The sequence below is a fragment of the Muntiacus reevesi genome, chromosome 9, assembly GCF_963930625.1.
Source record: "Muntiacus reevesi chromosome 9, mMunRee1.1, whole genome shotgun sequence".
Lineage (NCBI taxonomy): Eukaryota > Metazoa > Chordata > Mammalia > Artiodactyla > Cervidae > Muntiacus > Muntiacus reevesi.
Genome location: NC_089257.1, coordinates 18,841,341 through 18,858,242, shown reverse-complemented (window position 1 = coordinate 18,858,242; position 16,902 = coordinate 18,841,341). Strand labels below are relative to the sequence as shown.

The following is a 16,902-nucleotide window of genomic DNA, read 5'->3' as shown; positions in this document are numbered from 1 at the left end:
ATTTTATAGTATTTGACTATATTAATATGATAGTATATTCCTATGCTAACTTGATTAAAGAAAAAAAATCAAAATGAGGAAAAGATCTGGGCTTTCCTGGTGGCTCAGACGGTAAAGAATCTGCCTGCAATGTAGGAGACCCAGGTCCGATCCTTGGGTCAGGAAGATCCCTTGGAGAAGGGAATGTCAATCCACTCCAGTATTCTGGTCTGGAGAATTCTATGAGGCATGACAGGCTACAGTCCTTGGGGTCGAAAAGAGTCAGACACGACTGACTAACACACAGTCACTAAGAAGCAGAGTCCACTGAGATCAGAGACAAAGAAACCATTTAGGAAGCTGCGGGCATTGCTCAAACGTGAGGACGTAGGGCCTGAACCACTGCACAGGGGATGACCAGAAAGATAAATGTGTGATAGGTTTAGGGTGTAGAGTTGAGACTCATGATTGGTTGGATGTAGCAGTGAGGAGGGGGTGTATTTGGAGGTGTTTGGGGGTGTTTACACTTTCAGAGTAAAGAGCATTGGCTTTGGAATTCATCTGCCTAGACTCAAAGCCCAACCCAGCTCTTACCTGCTAAGGGATATTAGGCAAGTAAGTTCACATCCCATCTCTGTCTGCTCATTTGTCAGTAAAGATGAAAATACCATTTCCTAGCTTGCAGAGCTTTTAGGAATCAATTTGTGTAAAATGCTTAGAACTTTGTCATTGCTCTGGATATATGTTGGTTATTATTAGAAGGACTCCTCTTATTATTACCATCACAATGACTGTCATCAAAATTATCATCATTAGGGCCAAATTTAGTCCCTGAGCCTAGATGACGAGTTGGAAATACAGGGAAAAAATATAATTTGAACTGGAGCAGGAGTAAGGGTCAGAGAAGAGTAAGGAAACCAAGAAGAGTCCACAAGACTGATTACTGTGGTTAACTAAAGGGCAGCAATGGAGAAAGAAGGGTGAGTGTTGAGGGGAACTGCCTAGCAAGTTAGTTAAGGATTGGGTTTGAAGGAAATTGTATAAGTACATATATTTTAAAACAGAAAAACACTGGTTGAGCCTTTCATCTTTTTTGAAGTTCATGCTTAAAAAATCAGGTATATAAAATTATAGAGAGCTTATGTATTATATATTATACGTGAGCTTCCCAAGGGGACTTCCTGGTGGCTCAGATGGTAAAGCACCTGCCCGCAATGCAGGAGACCCAGGTTCGATCCCTGGGTCAGGAAGATCCCCTGGAGAAGGAAATGGCAACCCACTCCAGGACTTTTGCCTGGAAAATCCCATGGATGGAGGAGCCTGGTAGGCTACAGTCCATGGGGTCGCAAAGAGCTGGAAATGACTGAGCGACTTCACTTCACTTCCCAACGGGCGCTAGTGGTAAAAAAAAAAAAAAAAACAAAAAAAAACCTGCCTACCAATGCAGGAGACGTAAAAGATGAGGGTTCGATCCCTGGGTCCATAAGATCCTCTGGAGGAGAGCATGCAAGCCACTCTGGTATTCTTGCCTGGAGAATCCCAAGGACAGAGGAGCCTGGCAGGCAACAGTCCACAGGGTCAAAGAGTTAGACAGGACTGAGTGACTTAGCATGCATGCACATTATATTATATGTATATAACAATTTATTCTTACTGTAGTGAATTAAAATATTAAGCCAAAGCAACAGTCCCTTTGAAAACACAGCCTCACTTCCTGCCCCAGATCACTTCCCTATTTTTACACATACACTTAACACTATATTGAATACCTAATGTAGTTGATCAACATACACGTTTGTTATTGCCTTTTGCTATCTCTTTAAAATTTATTAAGGTAGAGGAATCTTGTTCGGACACTAGAGAAAAATTCTGGCAGAGCCATAACTTTTTTACTTGCTCTTAGTTAAAAGATAGTCCTCAATTCAGAAAATAAAATGTCCATTCCCACATGTGAACACAAACACTAAACTCGATTTTCAACCTGATCTCTGTTCCAGGTGAAACCTACTTCCCGTCCTGCCTTTCTGCTCTTTATTCCCTACTTCATTTGGTTGTTCAGTGGCTAAGTCATGTCCAACTGTTTGCAGCCCCATCGACTGTAGCCCGCCAGGCTCATCGGTCTATGGAATTTCCCAGGCGAGAATACTGGAGTGGGTTGCCGTTTCCTCCTCCAGGGGATCTTCCCGACCCAGGGATCATACCTGAGTCTATTGAGCCTCCTGCACTGGCAGCTGGCTTCTTTACCACTGAGCCCCTCTGGGAAGTCCAAGATTTCTCTTTCAAAAAACCCTTACCAACTCCTCCCCTCTTACTTCCTAATCTTTTAAAATATCCTTAATCTAAATGAGCGCTATGAGGTCCAAGGAGCTATTTTGTAACCATTGCCTGTGTATATGCCGCACAAGTGACTCTGGGTTTGAAATTTATCATTTATTACATAACTTGATGTTTCGATCTTGACAGTTCAATATGAATACATGTAAGTTTGTCTTGTGTGCTTCTTGTAATAAAAATGTGATCATTTTATAGCTGTTTTGCAACTTCCATTTTTTTTTTAGTTTAAACTTGTATTTTACAGATTCTTATCAGTAAGTATATATGGTTTCAGTTATTTATTACCCTCTTGGATATCAAACACAACTAGGTGGTCCTAACTCTACTCTGGCAGCAAGCAAAGATAGATAAATCTCCCCAGCAAGCCAAATTTCACTCTAGACTTGTTTAGTTTGATGGACAATTTTTTGTTTTGTTTTCTGGGGTTTTCTGTTTTGTTTTGTTTGAACCTAGAGTCTTTTTTTTTAAAGGACACCTGAGTGATTTTTGCTCAAACAAACAAACAAACCCAAATTAAAAAAGAAAAAAAACAACACTGAATCCATTGACACAGATTTGCGTTATCTTCCTTGAATCCGTTGTAAATAGTTCATGACTTTCCATAGAAGAGCTTGCACTCTCATTCATCATTTTATTTTTCTCCCTGTAAAATCACTTTTCTGGCCAACTTGAGATCCTTTAAGGGCAGAAACGCAGTCATCTTTTTTTTTTTTTTTTTTTTTAATATTATTTTATTAGTTGGAGGCCAATCACTTTACAACATTTCAGTGGGTTTTGTCATACATTGACATGAATCAGCCATATAGTTACATGTATTCCCCATCCCGATCCCCCCTCCCACCTCCCTCCCCACCCGACTCCTCAGGGTCCTCCCAGTGCACCAGGCCCGAGCACTTGACTCATGTATCCCACCTGGGCTGGTGGTCCGTTTCACCATAGATAATATACATGCTGTTCTTTCAAAACATCCCACCCTCACGTTCTCCCCCAGAGTTCAAAAGTCTGTTCTGTATTTCTGTGTCTCTTTTTCTGTTTTGCATATAGGGTTATCGCCACCATCTATCTAAATTCCGTATATATGTGTTAGTATACTGTAATGTTCTTTATCTTTCTGACTTACTTCACTCTGTATAATGGGCTCCAGTTTCATGCATCTCATTAGAACTGATTCAAATGAATTCTTTTTAACGGCTGAGTAATATTCCATGGTGTATATGTACCACAGCTTCCTTATCCATTCATCTGCTGATGGGCATCTGGGTTGCTTCCATGTCCTGGCTATTATAAACAGTGCTGCGATGAACATTGGGGTGCACGTGTCTCTTTCAGATCTGGATTCCTCAGTGTGTATGCCAAAAGTCTACAAGCAATAAATGCTGGAGAGGGTGTGGAGAAAAGGGAACCCTCTTACACTGTTGGTGGGAATGCAAACTAGTACAGCCACTATGGAAAACAGTGTGGAGATTTCTTAAAAAACTGGAAATAGAACTGCCATATGACCCAGCAATACCACTTCTGGGCATACGCAGTCATCTTTTGTATTTCCCTCCAAGCCACAACCAAGAGCTCCTAGCCAGGCACAGTTCAGCTCAGTTCAGTTCAGTCGCTCAGTCTTTGCGACCCCACGGATTTCATTTAGCATGCCAGGCTTCCTTGCCCATCATCAACTCCCGGAGTTTACTCAAACTCATGTCCTTCGAGTCAGTGGTGCCATCCAACCATCTCATCCTCTGTCGTCCCCTTCTCCTCCCACCTTCAATCTTTCCCATCATCAGGGTCTTTTTCCAGGCACAAGCCTTCCAAAAATAAAAGAAAAAAAAAAGGACGAGCTACTTTAATCGTCCTTGGGCTTTTCGCACCTCCCAGAGGTAGAGGGCGATCAAACCCCAGGCGGCTCGCTGGCCGGTAACTAAGGCCGCTCCCGACGCGCACGGCCTTACGTAGACGTTGGGGGAGGAGCCGCCCTGTGCGCGGTGACTGGCGGCGGCCCTGGCGGCAGCTGGAGGCGGAGTAGTGCGGGTCGCAGGCTTGGAGAACTTCAGGGGCGGCGGGGGCGCCGGCGACGACGACGACCACGACGAGGACAGCAGGAGCGGGCCCCGGGCTTGTCGTTCACCATGCCGACCGTGGAGGAGCTTTACCGCAACTACGGCATCTTAGCCGATGCCACGGAGCAAGTGGGCCAAGTGAGTTAGCCCAGCGGCCTGCGGGCCCGGCGTTCCGCGGCCTCGAAAGCGCTCCCCGGGCCCGGCGGCGGCTGCTGCTTCGCCCGCCCGCGAGCTCCGGGCCGCCCGGGCTGTTTTCGTCGGGGTGGGCCCCTCCCGGGAGGGAGACTTGGGCTTCACCAGCCAGAGTGCGGTCCCCGCGCCCCAGGCTTGTCTGCCTCCCGCGGTCAGGCTTTTCTCCCCGTTTCCTAATTCGGCTTTTTCAGCACTCCCCCACCCCCCACCCCAGTTCAGTCTCTTCCCTGATCCTTGTCCTCCAGGGTCCTTTGAAGTCTTTCTCCTCCTTGTCGGTGGCGCTCAATCCCTTGGAAGATTAAATTGAGAGGTCAGAAATGCCTTTCTCTAGGCAAAAATCTGCAGTTAATTTAGGAAGAGCACTTGCGAGACAGAAGTTTGTGAAATACCGAAGGGGCCGTTACGTCTAGACTTTAATGAGGGCTTATGATTTCGTTATTTAGTCCATTAGATGAGCGCCTGCCAGGAACCAGGTTCTGCGCCGGACCCTGGAGGTACGAGAAAGACAGACCCGATCTCTCCCAGAACGCATCTTAAGTGAGGGAGACCAGTGATAAATAAGAAAGTTAGATGCTTCGCTCCCGCCCCACCCACCACACACACACACACCCCGTGGAAAGTGTGAAGAAAATATAATAGGGCCGTGCGCAGGGGGGACGGAGGGGTGCAGCTTTATAAATAGAGTTGTCTGGCAAGAGTTCCCTAAAGTGTTTGCCCAGAGACAACTTAAGCAGTGCTGAATCTGCGCTCCGAGCCGCTGCTGCTTTGTGAGCCTTCAAGTGCTAGAGTCCATTGAACTTGAGGAATTGATAAAGTGGTGGTGTGTTTTCTTGGTAAAAGAACCAGTCTCTCCTCGACATAATCTCCATTATTGTTAGAAATGCTGTATCTTTTCAGTGCTTAAAACGTCATTTGATTCTCCTACTTACCCCTCCCAAGGAGTAGGAAGTGGGAGATCCTAGAGACTGATAACATTAGCAAAGCTGTGGCTGTTCCTCTCCCATCTTTTTTTCCTGAACATGTGTAATTCAGTTCAGTTCAGTTCAGTCGCTCAGTCTTGTCCGACTCTTTGCTGCCCCATGGACTGCAGCAGGCCATGCTTCCCTGTCCATCATCAACTCTCCGAGCTTACTCAAACTCGTGTCCATCCAGTCGGTGATGCCATCCAACCATCTCATCCTCTGTCATCCCCTTCTCCTGCCTTCAGTCTTTCCCAGCATCAGGGTCTTTTCCAGTGAGTCAGTTCTTCACATCAGGTGGCCAGAGTACTGGAGCTTCAACTTCAGCATCAGTCCTTCCAGTGAATATTCAGGACTGATTTCCTTTAGGATTGACTGCTTGGATCTCCTTGCAGTCCAAGGGACTCTCAAGGGTCTTCTCCAATACCACAGTTCAAAAGCATCAGTTCTTCTGCACTTAGCTTTCTTTATGGTCCAGCTCTCACATCCATAAATGACTACTAGAAATACCATAGATTTGACTAGATGGACCTTTGTTGGCAAAGTGATGTCTCTGCTTTTAAAATATGCTATCTAGGTTGGTCATAGCTTTTCTTCCAGGGAGCAAGTGTCTTTTAATTTCATGGCTGCAGTGATTTTGGAGCCCAAGAAAATAAAGTCTGTCATTGTTTCCCCATCCAATTGCCATGAAGTGATGGGACCAGATGCCATGATATTAGTTTTTTGAATGTTGAGTTTTAAACCAGCTTTTTCGCTCTCCTCTTTCACTTTCATCAAGGGGTTCTTTAGTTCCTCTTCGCTTTCTGCCATAAGGGTGGTGTCCTCTGCATATTTGAGGTTTCTGATATTTCTCCTGGCAATCTTGATTTCAGCTTGTGCTTCATCCAACCCAGCATTTCACATGATATACTCTGCATATAGGTTAAATAATCAGGGTGACAATATACAACCTTGACATACTCCTTTCCCAATTTGGAACCAGTCCATTGTTCCATGTCCAGTTCTAACTGTTGCTTCCTGACCTGTCTCTCAGGAGGCAGGTAAGGTGGTCTGGTGTTTCCATCTCTTTAAGAGAAAGAATGAAGAGATGTATGAAACAGTTCAACCTGAACAAAACACTTTTTTATTTTGGGACCATATTTAGCTTAATCTAGAATTGTGAATATACCAGTTTGAAGTATCAGATGATTTTTCTTTGCTACACATTTCCACTTCAGTAGAGAATTTTGATGTCATCAATGAGAAATATTTACTGGTAGTCTGCTGTGGACGTCTATACGGTGTGTGTGTTAAGTCAGCTATGAAAGAAACATTTTCTGCCCATTGAGGCAGAGTGGGGAAAACTTAACATGGTCACTCAGTTTGAGCTTTTGTTGTCCTTGTTCCTGAAGAGAACTAGTAAGTGAAGATGCTCTCTCATTCATTATGACTGAGTTAGGGAAGAGTGTAACAAATTGTTCTGCCCAAAATTGACTTCATTGCAGAGAGGTTGGGGGACAAAACAGTGATTCTCAAGTCAGTTGTATACATTGCTTTCCCAAAGAGGCGATTCAGGAATCTTCTGGGGAACCTCTGAAACTGTACACAGTGCTGTCCCATACCCCCAGCCTCATTTTTTGCTGGACAGTCACCTGCTTAGAGTATGTTAGAGAAAACAGAAGCCAAACTGGAGTTTTCCTATTCTATGAATTTGAGAGTTGTTCAGATTTTCCTTTTATGTCATCTTTAGTTATAAATCTCCCAGCTTAGGTTGAGAGTTCTTCCTCAAGAGGTCAGTAATGTTTCTCAGAAGAAATCTGCTTTTAATTTAGGAAGAGTGCCCAGGAGACAGAAGTTTGTGAAAAATAGGAGGGCCACCTTTCACGCAGATTTGAATGAGGACCCATGATTTCATTTATTCAGTATAGTTTTTGACTGCCTGTCATGTACCAGACACCATTGTTGATTTAGTCACTAAGTCACATCTGACTCTTTGTGACCCTGTGGACTATAGCCCACCAGGCTCCTCTGTCTGTAGGATTTCTCGGGCAAGAATCCTGGAATCAGTTGCCATTTCCTTCTGCAGAGGAGCCTCCTGACCCAGGGGTGGAACCCACGTCTCCTGCTTGGCAGGTGATTCTTTACTGCTGAGCCACCTGGGAAGCCCCCCAGACACTCTGCTGGACAGGAACATTTCAGTTAAGTGATGGGACATCAGTACCTTCATGACACTGTAATGCCAAGTGTCAAACAACTAAATAAGATAAAAAGATGTCTGTGTAATAAAGCGTCACGATTTGCTGGGCCCCAGACAGTGAATTCTGGTGGAACTGAAGCTGGGCCAAACCGTAACGCCAGCTCATTCTGCTCTATTGTGTAATAATTCTTCCCTTTTAGAGAAAATTCATAAAACTGCTCACTAAAGAAAAGTGTGTTGGACTTCAAGATACTGCTTATAAATTTTAATTGAAAGGAACAGCCAACTTAACAGAAGGGACACCTTTCATTTTTTTTAAGGAGAGGAAAAAATATTTACATTCTTAATGTACCTAAGCCAGATTTTCATGTTACCTTACACGATTTACAGTAGAGATTTTGAATTTCCTGGCAGGCACCTCTCTGGACTTCCCTGGTGGCTCAGACGGTAGAGAATCCGTCTGCAATGCAGGAGACCTGGGTTCAGTCCTTGGGTCTGGAAGATCCTCTGGAGAAGGGAATGGCAACCCACTCCAGTGTTCGCCTGGAAAATTCCACGGACAGAGTATGCGGTCGCAAAAAGTCGGACACGACTGAGTGACTAGCACACACTTCTCTGGACAGTTTTGAAACCATGATTGACTTTCTTAGTCTAGAACTTCTAACTTTATTTTGATTTTCACCCTTTTTTAAAGAGATGAGTTCCACAGTTGCTCACGGAGCTGCCACTAAGGGGACTGCCCAGGGTTAAATTATTTTATTTTTTTGTTTCTCTCCTTACCTTGTCCCATGCCCTTCGGGAGAACATTTGAAGGAATATATTCAAGGAAGGAACAGATACACATATACCACATCACCCTTGTTTTCAAGGAGTCTCTTTTGAATGAAGAAGGGACCTTTATACACACATACTCAGACATACTTAAACCATGAACGTGTATGTTCTAAGGAGCAAACTGCAGGTCATAAATTCTAAGTGAAGCATTATTTAATACCTCAAAACTTCCAATCCTTCTGTCATCTTTCCTCTTGTGACTCGTGTTACCCACCTGCTTACTCAGCCCCCCTTCCTCCCACTCTGCCCCTGCTGCTCCTTAGGCCGGCCTCCTCCTCTGCCGTGCTCCTAGACCTCTCTCAGCCCTTGTCCTGTTCCCAGCAGGCCAGAAAAGAACACACTGTGGCCCATCCTTAAATTTTGTCTCAACTTTTTATGAATGTACTTAATTTTAAAATGTAAATATTTAATTTTATGTTATGTAGTCAAGAAAAACTTAAGTTAAAGATAAACCAGAAACCTATTAAAGGATTTTGGCAGTTAGACTGAGGTAAGATCTGCTCAATATAATACCTAAACTCTGATTCCTCTCGTGTTCTTTTGCCCAGGAGTGCATTCGCTCTTAAGGGTAGAAGAGTATAAACTTGACTGACTTATGTTTCATGAAATAGCATTCTTTTGGTACTTTTTTTCTGGTCTGCTTAAGCTAAAATCAAAGACCAACCAAGTTCATAATCCCTTAAAAATATGTAGAAGTGTTAACAGTTTAACACACAAACTAAGTTTAATGGAGTCTAAGGAAGGAAGGAAGATAGCTTAGTTTGTCCATCTTCTTTTTATGTCATACTTGAGAAATTTGTTGAAACTGCCTCCTTTCTTCTCTAAAATAATGGCTTTACTTTTATTAGTTGTGATTTCACAGTCATAATTACAAGGTTTTTCTTTTAGAATGTGTCTACCGAATGTGAATGAAACTAACTTTTTTACTTGAAAATATCTTAGTGATTCTTTTGAGTTTGCTCTTTTTATTAGATATTAAAATCACAGATAACTATAGTTTTAGAAATGTATTAAAAATGTTTACAATTAAAGCCTCTAATTAGGATCATAAATCATTTATCTAGCTAAAATATACAACTGTTGGAAAATGTACAGTGCTGTGTAGTATTTGAAACATTTTGTTGTGTTTACACACCTACCTGTTACTGAATCACTGTGATCACTGAAAATATTACTTATATCTTGTTTCTTCTTTGAAAACCAGAAGTAGTAACTACTTGAGGGAGATTTCTGTTCAAAAGTCTTGTCCGTATACTGCAGTTGAAAAATAAGTAATTTTAAAAGCTGGCAAAGAAGAATATAATTTTATTTTGCATTTCATAAATGATAATTAGTTAAAGTCTATTAATAATGTCTGTGAAATTATTTGATAAAACTGATGACTATTAACGGTAGTTTAACGATGTTAAAATGTCTTAATTTTCCAAAGGTCTTGCTGTTTAGAATAATATATGTGTGAAGCCTGTATTTAGGACTCAAATTACCTTTGACAACCCTGGATCTGGCAAGCTTTTCTTTCTCTCCTTTTTTGTTAATTAAGATCTCAGGATACTAATTTGAAAGATTCCAACTAAAGAAGCTTGGTATTAGACACAGGTCGTGACTTAAAAACCCATCAGAGCTATGTTTGGGTCCTGGATCTGCTACTTAACTAACTGTGTGGCTCTGGGCAAATTATTTCACTTTTCTGAGCCTTGGTGGTTTTCTCATCTGAAAAATAGGGATAGTAGTAACACCTAACTCACAGGATTATTGTGAGGCATTCCACACAATACACAAGGCATTCCACAACACCTTGTAGGCTTTCAGCAAATGTTGCTGGTGATCCCTTTTTGTTCTATTCCAGATTTTTTTTTCCTTGGTAGGAAGATGGGTTGTTTCAAGCAGAAATTCTTCATTTACTTTTAGACAGTGACTTAGACAACTCAAAGGTCTTTCTAAGTAAAGCTTGAAATTCAACTTAAAGGAAATTGGACTGATAACTCTGCAAAAAGTAAGGATGTCAGATGACTCCAGACTTTGATTTTATGATATCTACTGAGGGCTTCCCTAGTGGGAAGCCTTTACTTTCAAACAGTAAAGAATCCGACTGTAATGCAGGAGAACTGGGTTGGATCCCTGGGTCAGGAAGATCCCCTGGAGAAGGGAATAGCAACCCACTCCAGTATTCTTGCTTCGGAAATCCCATAGACAGAGGAGCCTGGCAGTCTATGCGGTGTCAAAGAGTTGGACATGACTGAGCACCTAACACTTTCACTTTCACACTGAGTGACTAACATTTTCACTTTTCAGAAGCTGTGGAGCAAGCTAGAGGAGTGTAAAGTGGTACAGAAGTCAGCCATGTTTTTGAACCTTTGCACTAAAAAGTGGGTAATATACTTTTGAAGTAGTAATTCCTGAAGACTGATTTTGTGTCTGCATTTCATGAGGAAGCTATCCTTATTCACAGAAATGTCTGTTATTTAGGGTTTGGTATTAATGTTTAAGATAGGAGTTGTCATTAATCTAGTAAATATTCAGATATTAAAATCTGTACCGTTCGAAGATCTAACTGTGACCATAGCCTTTTGATACATAAAACACTTTATTTCTGATTATTTTAAAAAAAATAGTGTCCTTAATTGAGACTCCAATGAACCTAAATAACTTTGCATCCTGCCTTTTTTTTTTTTCTTTAAATCTGTAATCTACTGGATGTTCTTTAGTCACCCACTTACTTATCTAAAGCATTTAGAGGATTGCCTTTTACAGAGTAAATACGATGCTGGTACATACCTGGTTTAGTAGTGTGTTTAAGGTTTTCCCGTAATTACAAATTTTCTGTAGTCCTGACATGTATTGCTTTGTTTCCCAGTTTGATCCATCAATAAAAGGGCTGGTTTAGAGGCAGGTGTGTAGTGGGGACTGGAAATTTGCTGACTCTTCACATTATGAATATCTGAGGGCAAGCACTCCTGAAATTTTTTTTTTAAAGGAAACAAAAAAGCTTTGTGTTATTTTAATGAAAAGTTAAATATGTGACATTGGGCATGTAAAACAAATTACCATTTTTATATCCTAAAACATGAGGCAAAATAAAGCTTCCTAACCTTCCTCTTATTGCTTAATTTCAGGAAAATATTCTACCTTCTGCCCTGTGATCATTGAAAATAGATCAGTATATCTAACAAAATTATTTGAGAATTGTATTTCTTCAGTCTGTTCAGTTGCTCAGTCATGTCCGACTCTTTGCAACCCATGGACTGCAGCATGCCAGGCTTCCCTGGCCATCACGAACTCCCAGAGCTTACTCAAACTCATGTCCATCCAGTCGGTGATGCCATCCAATCATCTCATCCTCTGTCGTCCCCTTTTCCCGCCTTCAGTCTTTCCCAGCACCTGGGTCTTTTCCAGTGAGTCAGTTTTTCATATCAGGTGACCAGAGTACTGGAGCTTCAACTTCAGTATCAGCCCTTCCCAATGAATATTCAGGACTGATTTTCTTTAGGGTGGACTGGTTAGATCTCCTTGCAGACCAAGGGACTCTCAAGAGTCTTCTCCAACACCACAGTTCAGAAGCATCAGTTCTTCTGCACTTAGCTTTCTTTATGGTCCAACTCTAACATCCATACATGACTACTGGAAAAACCATAGCTTTGACTAGACGGACCTTTGTCGGCAAAGTAAATGTCTCTCTTTTTTAAATATGCCGTCTAGGGTGGTCATAGCTTTTCTTCCAGGGAGCAAGTGTCTTTTAATTTCATGGCTGCAGTCACCATCTGCAGTGATTTTGGAGCCCCCAAAAATAAAGTCTCTCACTGTTTGCATTGTTTCCCCATCTGTTTGCCCTGAAGTGATGGGACCAGATGCCATGATCTTAGTTTTTTGAATGTTGATGGTTAAGCCAGCTTTTTCACTCTCCTCTTCCACTTTCATCAAGGGGCTCTTTAGTTCCTCTTTGCTTTCTGCCATAAGGGTGGTGTCATCTGCATATCTGAGGTTATTGATCTTTCTCCCGGCAATCTTGATTCCAGCTTGTGCTTCATCCAGACCGGCATTTCGCATGATGTACTCTGCATATAAGTTAAATAAACAGGGTGACAGTATACAGCCTTGACGTACTTCTTTCCCAGTTTGTAGCCAGTCTGTTGTTCCATGTCCAGTTTTAACTGTTGCTTCCTGACCTGCATACAGATTTCTCAGGAGGCAGGTAAGGTAGTCTGGTATTCCCATCTCTTAAGGAATTTTCCACAGTTTGTTGCAATACACACAGTCAAAGGCTTTAGTGTAGTCAATGAAGCAGAGGTAGATGTTTTTCTGGAATTCTCTTGCATTTTCTATGATCGAACAGATGTCGGCAATTTGATCTCTGGTTCTTCTGCCTTTTTTAAATCCAGCTTGAACATTTGGAATTTCTCGGTTCATGTACTGTTGAAGCCTAGCTTGGAGAATTTTGAGCATTACTTTGCTAGCCTGTGAGATGAGTACAGTTGTGTTTATTCTGTTTATTACAAAATTTTAAAGCATGATACAGTTACAAGACTAGAAACAATTAATCACTAAATGAATAAGTGTTAGTATATAACAAACCTGTTTTTTCCACATAAAATTAGAATCATTCTTCTCTCTTTCCAAGTCACAAAGAATAATGTGAAGGGCAGAGAGCAGAAAATAAGAAGATAGGTGTTAAATTTAAGCAGTAAAACTCCAAAAATAAGCCCTATTTCTTAGCCTGTGTGAAATTTTACTAACTTAAAGCAAACTCAAAGAAGTTTGTTTAGCTTCCCATTCTTGAAAATTGTATTTCTTTTCTGTTTTATTCTTTTGTTTCAGCATAAAGATGCTTATCAAGTGATACTGGATGGTGTCAAAGGTGGTACCAAGGAAAAAAGATTAGCAGCTCAGTTTATTCCGAAATTCTTTAAGCATTTTCCAGAATTGGCTGATTCTGCTATCAATGCACAGTTAGACCTCTGTGAAGATGAAGACGTATCGGTACGTTTATGGTTGATACTTTGAACAAGTTTTCAGATGTTGCTTCTGCCATTTGCAGACATTTTCTGTGTGTGGCTAATGTAACTGAAGTACCAGTCATTAGTGCACGATCAAATACTGACGTCAGGTCTGGTCTGATGGGACAACATCCCAGGGCTTCAATCTACACGTGAGAAAATGTAACCACCTTTCAGTTGTGAAAAATGCATACAAAATACTTTGTTTTTCTTATTTATTATCCACTGTTGAAAACAGTTGTGGCTCACGTCCTTTTCATAGGTTGTCAGGCAGAGTGCATATGAAATCAGACTAGCTTTAGCTTGTCAATTTATGCTTCCTTGGATATTTAAACTAATAATAGAATTGCAGCATAAAATGGAGTTTCAAACCCCTAAATATTTTTCATAGCAGAAAAATAATTGAACTGTGAGATAATTATATGTGATTACTGGAATAAAAAGGAGTAGTTTTTCCTTGGAACAGAATTAACCATTAGCATTTCTGGCTGCTGATGATACAAGTTCCTAAGAATTTTCAACTATTAGCCCCTGGCTTTTCAAATGAAATTAGTGAATCATCAACATTTCATGCATAATTTGAATTTTTATATTAAGCTAGGTAAGCCAAGATCCTGTATTTGGAATTAAGTACACAGAATATATCCACAAAGTTGAACACTGCGAACCCTAAAGTCAGTCGTTACTAGCTATGACATTGGCCACTGCAGCCATTCTTGAGAGATACTGTATGGCATGCCCACAGTAGGTAGTAAAAGCCCAGCAGTTGTGTGTGGTCAGTATATAGTGTCCCTTTCCATCACATTTTGTTCTAGTACTTTGTGAAGCTTGAGTATTAAATTGGAGTAAATTATTTCTAAAACTGCTAAAAAATCTCATGTTTTATATTTTTGTGACTCATATCCCTGTAATGATTTCTCTTGTGCTTTTTGTCTTCTTTAAAGGTTGAGGTGGTTGTTTTTTTATTCATGATAGTATTTGGTAATTTTTTATTTGAAATTATGTTCAGATTCGACGGCAAGCAATTAAAGAGCTGCCTCAGTTTGCCACTGGAGAAAATCTCCCCCGAGTGGCAGATATACTAACCCAACTTTTGCAAACAGGTAAGGAATTTTATTACTACCTATTATCTAAATGTAACTTTTCTGAAATAATTGATTCTTTTTTTTTTTTTCTGAAGATTTACCTCTGATAGAAATTTAAATTTTTTTTCATTCAGTTAGTTTGAAGCTTAATGACTATCTTATTTCTAGTTTTGTTTTGAATTCTGTTTGTAAAGGTATGATGACTGTATTCTTTGGGGGATTTTGATGCATCATGATTCGTCACCCCGCAGTTTCCTGAGTTTCTTAACTGTACCATCTTACCATCTTAACATGAGAGCTTTCCAGGTACACTAGAGCAGGGACTCTACCCTTACAGGAAAGATGTGTTTTCTTGGTACCTGAGATAAGTGCTTGGTTTATGTCTCCTCTCAGTGTAATCTGTGACAAACTGTGTTGAGTCTTAAGTTTGAAATGAAGCAGATTATACACTGTACCTCTTTCTCTCTATCCAGATGACTCTGCAGAATTTAACTTAGTGAACAATGCCCTCTTAAGTATATTTAAGATGGATGCAAAAGGTAAGGCCACTTCTTGTTCTGAATTGTGTTTGATGGCCTAAAAAATTGAGGAGTTTGGCATTTCTTGTTAAGGGTGAAGTCTGGGATTGACCCAGACATCTGTTTCATAAAAATTCTTAAGTGTTCTCAGGGAAAAAAAAAAAAAGGCAGCTTAGCTCAAGATGTTGAGTCAAGATGACACAAAAAACCAGCAGAAATAATTGTAAAAACATACCAAACTTTTCCCTTAGAAATATGTTGGAAAAACTCTGTTTCCCACTTCAAAGAATTCATCCAAAAATACCTGGGCTTATTTACTATTAACAATGATAGAAAAGGAATGTCATGCTCAAGCTGATTCTGAATCCATGAACAAAGTGTATGATCACTCTTATGGTTGGGACTGTAGAAATTTTAGACTGGTTTAACCAGTATCAGTGATATTCATGATGTATATTAATTCACTTGAAAAGAAATGCTGTAATTCAAATTAGCTTGAAGGATGCCATTCCTATATAGAATTGACTTCCTGCACACGACTGTTTTGTTTTGCAGGGACTTTAGGTGGCTTGTTCAGCCAAATACTTCAAGGAGAGGACATTGTTAGAGAACGAGCAATTAAATTCCTTTCTACAAAACTTAAGACTTTACCAGATGAAGTCTTAACAAAGGAAGTAGAGGAACTTATACTAACTGAATCCAAAAAGGTAAGCTTTTAGTGAACTTCTCTAATGCACAGGAACATGGTTGATTTTAGCAGTGTTCATCAGTGCTGTATGTAGCTTGTTTATAAGATCATATATCCCATAAGAAACATTGTAAAACGTCAAGATTTTCTTATGTTGTGTTTTGCACTTCGGTCACTTATAGTGGCAAATGGAGAAGACAAAAGGAGAAAGGGGTGGCAGAGGATGAGATGGTTGGATAGCATCACCGAGTCAATGGGCATGAACTGGGGCGAACTCCGGGAGACGGTGAGGGACACAGGCCTGGCGTGCTGCGGTCCACGGGGTCGCAAAGAGTGAGACATGACTTAGTGACTGAACAACAGCAGCAGCATTTGTAACGATGAATCATTGTGTTAATTTAAAGGGTTCGATCACAGATCAATCCTTTGTCTGTGCTCCCAGCACTAGCAGAGTTACAGTTGCTAAGATTTGAAAGGTGTGTCACAATTAGCTTTACATTCACACAGCAGCAAAGTTTGGGAATAGTTTATGTGTTCAGGAAAATTCAGCATTTTCTCTAATGGCACCACTCACTTGCTAATTGGTAAGATTTCTTCAGTGAGAAAGAGAGGAGCCACATATTTCATTTTTGTATCTGGTGGGATATATCATGATTGCTTGCTCCTTTGGTCAGTGAAGACAAAGGTTTAGACCCACCGATACGGAGGACTGAAAATTTGCATGGTCTCCTGTTTTGTTTGGGCTTCCTTTGTGGCTCAGCTGGTAAAGAATCCACCTGCAATGTGGGAGACCTGGGTTCCATCCCTGGGTTGGGAAGATCCCCTGGAGAAGGGAAAGGCCTCCCACTCCAGTATTCTGGCCTGGAGAATTCCACAGACTGTAAAGTTCATGGGGTGGCAAAGAGTCGGACACGACTAAGTGACTTTCACTTTCACTTTTCCTGTTTTGTATGTAATTACCACATTAATGTGATCAAGGCTGCTTATAAATATAAGGAATTGAATCTGATTTAACAGTTTATTGGCAGATTTTCTCACCTTTTTTTTTTTTTTTGGCTATCAGCTCCTGAAGAGCCTTTTTAGACATTTTAGATTTAG

The 16,902-nt window shown here is 40.9% G+C and overlaps 1 protein-coding gene and 1 non-coding gene across 3 annotated transcripts in view; both read left to right on the top strand.

Moving 5' to 3' along the window:
- Window positions 1-1,157: 1,157 nt before the first annotated feature.
- On the top strand, window positions 1,158-1,230 carry TRNAC-GCA (transfer RNA cysteine (anticodon GCA)). The gene has a single exon. It is a non-coding gene; the product is annotated as a tRNA-Cys (tRNA).
- A 3,054-nt stretch (window positions 1,231-4,284) lies between these two features.
- The window catches only part of API5 (apoptosis inhibitor 5), a 27,212-nt gene continuing 14,594 nt past the window's right edge, over window positions 4,285-16,902 (top strand). For both annotated transcript variants that reach the window (XM_065944433.1, XM_065944432.1), the window contains exons 1-5: window positions 4,285-4,499; window positions 13,335-13,496; window positions 14,523-14,616; window positions 15,072-15,137; window positions 15,672-15,823. In XM_065944433.1, coding sequence (XP_065800505.1) covers window positions 4,431-4,499; window positions 13,335-13,496; window positions 14,523-14,616; window positions 15,072-15,137; window positions 15,672-15,823 — 543 coding nt within the window. In that variant the 5' untranslated portion in view covers window positions 4,285-4,430. The remainder of the gene's footprint in view (window positions 4,500-13,334; window positions 13,497-14,522; window positions 14,617-15,071; window positions 15,138-15,671; window positions 15,824-16,902) is intronic.